Consider the following 9,483-nt stretch of genomic DNA (forward strand, 5'->3'; position numbering starts at 1 on the left):
CTTACCTTTTTTTTTTTTTTTTTAGGTTTATTTATTCATTTTGAAAGGGAGAGAGCACACATGCAGGTGGGGGAAGAGCAGAAAGAGAGGAGAGAGAATCCCAGGCAGGCTGTTTGGCTCATGACCTAAGCCAAAGTCAGACACTTAACTATCTGAGCCACCCAGGTGCCCTCCTCACCTAACCTTTAATTGATTCACTTATTTTTATTAGCTTGGATTCCTGTATTATTTTATTCAATTGAGTTACAACCCAGTACTATCATTATATATTTTGATGCTCAAATTGTTCTGGATTTGGCTAGTTGCTTTTGTGTACTTGACACGTCCCTATTGTTCTTTGAGCATTTCCTTCTTTCTGGAACAAACAAATGTCTTGTACTTTCCCAACTCTGGAATCACCCATTCCTCCAAGGAACCCTGGTTCCTTTTATTGGGGAATAAAGCCCTCTTTGTGGGCTGAGCTAAAGAAATATATATCCCCTACATGTTTATACACTGGCATCTGTATTTACTTACATTGAAATCTGTATTTATTTAGATCATAAATACCTCAACACTGTTCAATTCCTTCTGGTTTCTTCCTATTTGTAACTCATTCTCTGCTAGCACTTATTACCTTCAATATACTAACTTACTAGATGTCTTCTACTCATATGTATGTAACCAATTTCCCATTGCCAGCACTGCCTACCCAGGTGCCCTTTTTTCATCCTTCTTGGAATCCACTACCTTTCCCCTCACAAACTTATTATCTCCTCACTCCTTTTTAAAATATGTGTGTATGTATGTTATTTCTTAAGTAGGCTCCATGCTCAGCGTGGAGCCCAATGCAGGGCTTGAACTCATGACCCTGAAATCAAGACCCAAGCTGAGATCAAGAGTCAGATGCTTAACTGATTAGGCCACCCAGGGGCCCCATAATTTGTGTATTTTAAAAAAGCAACCTTGGGGGCGCCTGGGTGGCGCAGTCGGTTAAGCGTCCGACTTCAGCCAGGTCACGATCTCGCGGTCCGTGAGTTCGAGCCCCGCGTCAGGCTCTGGGTTGATGGCTCGGAGCCTGGAGCCTGTTTCCGATTCTGTGTCTCCCTCCCTCTCTCTCTGCCCCTCCCCCGTTCATGCTCTGTCTCTCTCTGTCCCAAAAATAAATAAAAAACGTTGAGAAAAAAAAAAAAAAAGCAACCTTGTTGAATACTGAGACCAAAAACTGTCAAAAGACACTTGTAAGAGAGAATTTCACATGGACTCAGCATTCGATGAAATTGAGCCATCCCTGTTCATGTTAACTGTGATAATGGCATCAAGGTAAATTCTGTATCATTAAGAGATGCATACTTGCTAGGCGATGGGTACACGGGAGTTGATTATTGTTCTACCTAGTCTTGTGTTTGAAATTTTCAAATTAAATTTAAAAAAAGTACAAGAGGCAGCAGGTCTGCAGATCACTGGCCTTTATTAAGAGGAATCACTGCTAATTACATAGAAGCTACCTGCCTAGCTAAAATCCATGAGGTTCACATGAACTTACAGTTACACAAATAAACAAATGGCATGGTCAAAACCATAAGAAAGTATCCTGATGACCAGGTCATGAAGGCTGGGGTGAAGTCTGCACATTTATTTCAAGCTGTTAAAGAGTTTGTGGGCCACCTACATGGGGGAAAGAAAAGGATGTCATCAAACGGCAGCTTTAATATCCTGGCTTACAAGGTCCTTCATGACCTGGAACAATACTGCTTCTTGTCTCTCCACAGCGTTCCATACACCCACACCCCTCTTGAGCCCTAGTGAACTCCCTAGTTACTTGAATACTATCTCCCTTCTACCTGGAACTCTTTCCCACTTTTTTCATCCTTTATTTTTCCTTTAGAACTTAAGTTTACATGTAATTTCTTGTAAGCCTTCTCTAAACAAACTCCTATCCCCACACAAATGTGTCTCTCCTCTGTCTTCCCCACAGAAACTTATACGTCCCATATCACAGTGTTTATTAACTCAACAAATGTTTATATATAATATCTACTATATGCCAGGTACTGTTCTAGATGCTGAGTAAGCTACAATGGTAAACCAGGTAATACCTCTGTCTCTTAAGGAACTTACACAATGACAGAATTATAAAATACATATAAGATTAACTTCTGATAGGAATGCTCTGAGGAAAATAAAAAGGCAGGGAGGGCTAGCAGCTTTAAACAGGAGGATCAGTGAAGGCCATCCTGAAAAGGCTACACCCAAGAGAGTTTACTACTCTACTTGTCTTCTATGCTGGCTCAATTTGGTGAAGGAAAGGACCATGCCTATCTCATCCCCAGATCTCAGCCCAGTGCTTGGCTCATAAAAGTATTTAAATAATATACAATTTACCATTTTAACTATTTTTTTTTAAAGTCATGGAGCTTGAAATCACAACCCCCGAGACCAAGAGTTGCACACTCCACTGAATGAGCCAGCCAAGCACCCCCATTTTAATGATTTTTAACTCTACATTTCTGTGGCCTTAAGTAATTTACTGTCTAGCAATTATCAATCTCCAATTTTTTTTTTCAATTTCCCAAACTGAAACTATGTACCTATTAAGGAATTCCCCATTTCCCCCGACAACCACCATTCTACTTTCTATGAATTTGACTACTCTAGGTACCTAGTAAGTGGAATGACCTATTTGTCTTTTTGTGATAGGTATATTTTACTTAGCATGTCTTCAAGGTTCATATATGTTGTAGCATGTCAGAGTTTCTTTCCTTTTTAGGACTGAACAATTTCATTGTATGCATATACCACAATGGACATTTGGGCTGCATCCACCTTTTAGCTACTATGAGTGCTGTGACCATTCATGTACTAATCTGTTTGAGTCCTTGAACAGTCTCAATTCTTTAGGGTATACAACCAGAAGTGGAACTGCTAGATCATATGGTAGAATTTACATTTTTGAGTAAAGTACGTGATTTCTTTTTACTGTCAAATAATATCCCATTATACAGATATATTACATTTTATTTATCTATGTATCAGTTGATATATATTGTTTCTACTTTCTGCCTATTATGAATAACGCTTCTGTGAGTATTCGCGTACAACCTTTTATATAGACATGTTTTCATTTCTCTTGAGTATATAGGTAAGAGTGGAATTACTGGGTCATATTAACTCTAACTTTTTGAAGAACTGCCAGACCATTTATCTATAGGGCTATACCAATCTATATCCCCATTACTAGTGTATGAGGTTTCCAATTTCTCCACATTTCACCAACACCAATCTATTTCTTTCATGATATGGAGAATTACAGACACATATTTTATATATAAATTTTGCTTCTTTCCACTAAAATTATGTTGAAAAAGAAATGCCTCTATTCATATTTTATATGTAAATGTATCTATGATGTCATTTTTATTTAAAAATCTGATAGTATATACAAAACATGGTTATCTCTAGCCAGTATGATTTCAGTTAGATTTTTATGTATTCATAAAATACCTTCCTTGATTATCACAATGTGTTTAATGGGGGTACATGTGTACATTTGTGTATTTCCAGTGTATATTACAGAATTAAAACACAAATATTGGATTGTTGAAGCATAAAATTGGTTGAATGGAGATCATTAACTTTTTCATGGGGGCAAATGTCATTTATTTTCTCCTTTTTACTTTTTGACCCCCTTCACCCATTTCTCCCTATCTTTTTGATTTTAGCCATCCTAGTAGGTATGAACTGGTATCTCCTGGTTTTGATCTGTATTTCTCTGAGGGGCAAAAGTATTAAGCACCTTTTCATATACTTATTAACCAATCAGTTTTAATGTAACCAATCATATCCAACTTTTGCCTCCTCTGTAATTTATTTAAAATACCTTACTCTTACATGTAAAAGAGTCAAATACAAATTTTAAAAATTTAAAAAAAAAGTAAGGGGCACCTGGATGGCTCAGTCTGTTGAGTGCCTGACTCTTGATTTTGGCTCATGATCTCCTGCCTGGGATTCTGTCTCTCTCTGCCCCCTCCCCCCACCCTTCTCTCTCTCAGAATAAATAAACTTAAAAATAAACAAATAAATAAAAAGAAAGAAAACTTTTTGGACCAACTGCTATGGATAAGACACACTGAAGGATATAAATTATTATTTAAAAAAAATTTTTTTAATGTTTATTTTTGAGAGAGAGACTGCGCGCATGCGCGCACATACACCCATGCATGCACACAGGCACTGAGTGGAAGAGGGGCAGAGAGAGAAGGGGACAGAGGATCTGAAGCGGGCTCTGTGCCAACAGCAGAGAGCCCGATACAGGGCTCAAACTCACGAACCATGAGATCATGACATGAGCCAAAGCTGACGCTTAAGTGATTGAGCTACCCAGGCGCCCCAAGGGTATCAATTATTTTCAAATAGCCTGTTACTTAAAGATACAAAATCCAGCTTTCTCACTGGATTCCCAATCCAAGTGGGGACATCATTTCTCTTCTTTAAGCCTCAGTTTCTTATCTGCAAAATGGGGATAACGACCCCTTATCTCCAGTGAAAACAGAATTAGATAAGACTATTTATATTTATGTAAAGTGCTCAGAACTGGATCTGACATATATTGGGCCAATAAGTAAATGCTTATTGACGGAACTGTCCTAGCATGGAAAGGCTGTCAGCACCAAGTCTGCCTGGCCACTATAAGTTTCCCCCTTCCTGACTTTAGGATGACTTACACAATGGTCCCTTGCATGCAGGAAGTCAAAGAGCTCCTCTGTGCAATCCTCCTCTGTCTTTGACCTGGAGGATACGCGCTCATCACAGAGCTCTAGCCGCTCCCGAGCCTTTACACATTTCTCCAGCTGCTCGCATTGCTCTCTCACCGTTGTTAGAGGATCCTGAAGGAGAAACACAGAGGGAACCAAAATGGGGTTATAGGAGGAGACCCACAACCATCCGCTTTGATTAATACAACCACCAAACCAAGGTGCTGCCTCTGAATTACCGTGCAGAAGGCCAGCTGGCAGAGCCACACTGCCTCCAGAAATGGCAGAATGGGGTCTCCCATTCAATTCTGATGCTAAGTAGTAGGGGAAAGTTTCACATTCCTGCCTTCCAAGGTTGCCAGTATGCACTGAAAGCCTCAGTCCTATCTGAAAAACAAGGTGGTAAAGGAAACCTAGCCAAACTTGAAGTAGATCTATAGGAGGCCTTACTTGTTAACATAGCATTTTGGGATATGTAATGTCTGTGAATTTGAATTCTCCTCATCTGACAGCCAGGCCTATGCAACCCCAGCTGTCCAGCTAGATAGGCAATGTTAACATGGAGAAGGACTATATAAGAAGAGTTCCTTCCAGAATTCTTTATTAAACCACAAATAGCAGGTAATTGAGTACTAGGTCCTCAACATGCTGCTCTGCTCCCTGACGCCATGACTAAAGCAACAAACCCAGAAAAGACTGTTTCCCAGGCCCACACCACCCCCCAAACACTCCACAGCACAGGAAGGATTAAAGGCCTTTTCCACTTCCATCTTTTCCAAGGTGTCAAGTAAAGACGCCTTAAAATGCCCTTAAGAGTTTCACGAAGCTCAAACTTTCTTTTACTGAGGTAGTTCCAAACCTGAGACGGCTCTTACCACTAATTCCTCCTCCTCCTCTTCCTCCTAAAAAAGGAAAACAAAATTAATGTCAGCAGCAATTTAGGAAATACATATTCCCAATCATACCGATTGTTGTAATTACTGAGGATAAGCATTGTATTAATTGTGTTTTTTTAAATTTTCTATATTTTATGATGCTTTGACATTGTAGGGCATTGCTACGTTACTAATCCAGGAGAGAAAGCCCCTCCCAGGGCTGGCTAATTTCTATGCAGCAACTTGCTTTACGGACACATCTTTCATATGTAAACCAACCAATCCAAAACCCTTATTACCAACTACCTCCTTTATCTAACTCTCCTACACTAATCCTGTTATTGCCCCTGCCCTAATCACCTTAGAGTCAAGTACCAAACAACTGGAGACCACCTCTATAGCCCAGAACCCAAGGAAATTATTCAAACTATCTAATCCTAACCTTGCCAGAGCTTGACTATCTTGCCTCACCCATTCTTTCCCTCAGAAACCAAAAGTCTGGTTTCCCTTGCTCTCTCCGCTGGTCCAGGCACTTTCCCATATGGCCCTGGGTGGTATGGCCTTCCCCCCTTCTCTTGGAACCCATACAAACTCTTCTTTCAAAAACAGTTGTCTCCATGCCTGTAACCTTACCATACCTAATTAAAACAAACCCTGAGTACATTGCAACAAGGACACACTATCTCACTTTAATTAGCAACAACCTAAAGTATGCAGGACACTCTAAAGCCTCTAAAGTACTTATCTGTAATCTGATTAATTACAACAGCCCCTTAAAGGGCTCCCAGTTTAGAAATAACAAACACTAATTAGACATTTTTTTAAGTGAGCTCTACACCCAGTGGGGCTTAAACTCACCACCCCAAGATTTAAAAAAAAGTCGCATGCTCTACAGCCTGAGCCAGGCAGACACCCCTAATTAGACATTTTCTGATACAGATTCAAGCTGATGTTCACATGGAACCTATATAACTTAAAGTATTTTGTTTGGAATTCTGGTTTGTTTGGTCCTACTAGCACCAAAAATAGCTTAATTTCATCCTTACATCCCAAATGAAATTAGGAGGAAAACATTTTTTCTAGACACTGAACTTGAACTGGGAATATGAAAATGGCCAAACCTAAACTCTTCTATAGCCAATGCTTTCCAGTTACTGCATTTGGCTTGCTGAACCCTCAGGACTCTAAGTAAACTATCAGTGTTAAGTGCATCAAAAGTCTAGAGTAGTCCATTCACAAACTTGGAACCACGCCCTAACCTATTTACTTCTGATTCAGGGACACAACCTCAAATTTACAAATAATGTAAACTTTTACAAATAATGTAAAAGATTCCCTGTGGGAGCATCAGCATAGGCTTAAATCTCAGGCATAGCAGAGTCTGAACTGCAGTATCTCAACCTGTCTAAATTAAGGTGTTTGCCTTCCTGTGAATGCACATGTCCACATTTGGGGAAGGGAAAGAAAAGGTATATACGAAGATTAAAAAAAAAAAAACAAAAACCCACAACAAATTAGCTTGGCAATCCTTCATTATGTTTTCAAAATTCCAACACAATTGGCTTCATTCTAATGAAAGCTGGGAAGGGTAAGGCAGGTTCAACACAGGCTATTTATTCTCACAATTAGCAAAGATCTCTTCTAAACATGAAGATGATTTTTAGGATGTCAAATTCCAGTTTTTCATTAAGGTTTCTTAACCTTGCTCTTTAAAAAAGATTCATACTGAAAAAGTTTTTCCAGGGGCACCTGGGTGACTCAGTCGGTTGAACATCCCAACTCTTGGTTTCAGCTCAGGTCATGATCTCACTGTTTTTGGGCTTGAGCCTCATGACAGGCTCTGTGCTGACAGTGCAGAGCCTGCTTGGGATTCTCTCTCTCCCTCTTTCTCTGCCCCTCCCCAGCTCACTCACTTATTCTCTCAAAAACAAAAACAAGGAGTGCCTGGGTGGCTCAGTCGGTTAAGCGGCCGACTTTGGCTCAGGTCATGATCTCGCGGTCCGTGAGTTCGAGCCCCGCGTCGGGCTCTGTGCTGACAGCTCAGTACCTGGAGCCTGTTTCAGATTTTGTGTCTCCCTCTCTCTCTGACCCTCCCCCGTTCATGCTCTGTCTCTCTCTGTCTCAAAAATAAATAAACGTTAAAAAAAAAATTAAAAAAAAAAAAACAAAAACAAAAAAAACAAAAAAATCCTCCCACCCACCAAATTGAAATCCTAACCTGCCGGAGTTAGAAACCTGAAATTTGTATCCCAGAAGCAAGACCTTTGTATCGTTTCCCTATTAGCAATGCTACTACGTTGACCATTTTGATGATTTTGTAGCAGAAGTATCACAGCATGTTTTGGAAAAACAAATCCAAATACAAGTCTGAAAATGGGACTACTTCATATAAAATTTCCAGTCAATGACAAAAACCAAGGTCACACTAGATAAAAAGATTTATTGTCCAAAAGGTATAGATAGGTTCTTCATAAAAGACCTCAGTTTTCATAATTAAAACAAAAAAAAAAAAAAAAAAAAAAAACTGACTACTTTCTTTTTCTCATCTGCTGCTGTGGTGAGCTCTACTGAACTTTCTGGTATACTTCCTGCTGAACTTCCTGAGGCAAGCTCCATTTCTTTCTGGTCCTCTTTCTGAAAATAAGACTAAGAAAAATCATGGGATCAACTAGTTTCCAACTACTCTGAATCCATAAACACAGAACAGCTGCCCAGAAGTGACTAGAGAACAAAGCAAAGGATAGGAAATGTGACTGAAAACCAAAAGTTAGCTGGCTTCTCTAAAGCTGTACAGCACTGTGGCTAAGTCTTGGCTCTGGAACCATGTGGCTTGGGTTCAATTCCTCGCTCCATGATTTCTTAGGTGTGGTCCTTAGAAAAGATGTGTAACCTCTCTATGCTAGCTTCCTCACCTGTAAAATGACAACAGGAATAGTACCTAATACTTACCTCATAGGACTATGGGGTGGCTTAAAGGAATGAGTACATATAAAGAACTTGGAATGGAACAGTAAGCTGTCAATAAATTATTACTAGGTTGGAATTCTTCCTCTGGGAAAGAGCTCCCTCTTCCATCCTCACAGAATTATACTGCACACTCCTACACCGTCCCCAAATATACCTCCCACTCCCACCCCCACCAAAGAAAAAGAAACCCCTTCTTCACAGAAACTAGCATAAGGCCAGATCTCCGGAACCTCAACAGAAGATGTAGCAGGATTCCTGACCTGAGCGGAAGCGCTAGGGTTGGTCTGCTTGCTCCCTGACCTTGTCAAACCAGGATCTCAGAACACCTGATTGACTAAAAACACAGATACTATTTTTACAAAAGTTTAGGCGACACAGCATTTTCGCTCTCGTTAAACCGTCACCGCTTTCACAAGATGGGGAAACCAAGGTCCAGAGAAAAGCTAGTCATCTACTAGCCCAAGATGAATCGACGAATTCTGGGGGCTGGGTCGAGGGAACCAGTAAATCCCGACCGTGCAAACTCCAGGGGCGAATCCAAGGCCAACAGGGCCCCGCGTGTATTTTGGCGGGCTTGGTCTTGAGCCTCAGGGCAGTGAAGAGGCCCGAGTCGGTCGCCTTGCCTTACCTCTTTGGGATCTCCGGACCCAGTCAGCATCTTTCGCTCGTCCTCCAGCCCCATGTTCCGCTACGGTCCTGAATTCAACACCAGCAGCAACAGCGGCACCTATTCCACTTCAGGATCAAGAAGGACTTGTAAGGGTCACTCAGCGGATATCCGGCGATCTGGCCGGAAGTGCGGCAGACTCGTCGTAGTCGCGAACACACGCTCGGATTGGCATATACTACCGTCCACAGGCAGGGGACAGGGGGAGTTAGTATTCGTGCCTAAGGAGGATTTGCTAAGA

The 9,483-nt window shown here is 40.8% G+C and overlaps 1 protein-coding gene across 2 annotated transcripts; it reads right to left on the bottom strand.

The window, feature by feature from the left end:
• Window positions 1-1,431: 1,431 nt before the first annotated feature.
• On the bottom strand, window positions 1,432-9,359 carry LOC109266948 (cytochrome b-c1 complex subunit 6, mitochondrial). Of its 2 annotated transcripts, XM_019449441.2 has the most exons (5): window positions 9,204-9,291; window positions 5,609-5,635; window positions 4,973-5,120; window positions 4,704-4,865; window positions 1,432-1,647 (listed from the first exon to the last, which is right to left on the bottom strand). In XM_019449441.2, the coding sequence occupies exons 3-5, from the start codon at window positions 5,033-5,035 to the stop codon at window positions 1,615-1,617; spliced, it is 258 nt and encodes an 85-aa protein (XP_019304986.1). In that variant the 5' UTR covers window positions 5,036-5,120; window positions 5,609-5,635; window positions 9,204-9,291; the 3' UTR covers window positions 1,432-1,614. The 2 variants fall into 2 exon arrangements, with proteins under 2 accessions (XP_019304986.1, XP_019304985.1); XM_019449440.2 differs by lacking the exon at window positions 4,973-5,120 and having other exon boundaries at window positions 9,204-9,359.
• Window positions 9,360-9,483: the final 124 nt, after the last annotated feature.

This window comes from Panthera pardus, unplaced genomic scaffold (genome assembly GCF_024362965.1).
Source record: "Panthera pardus isolate Hobbes unplaced genomic scaffold, ASM2436296v1 HiC_scaffold_11, whole genome shotgun sequence".
NCBI lineage: Eukaryota > Metazoa > Chordata > Mammalia > Carnivora > Felidae > Panthera > Panthera pardus.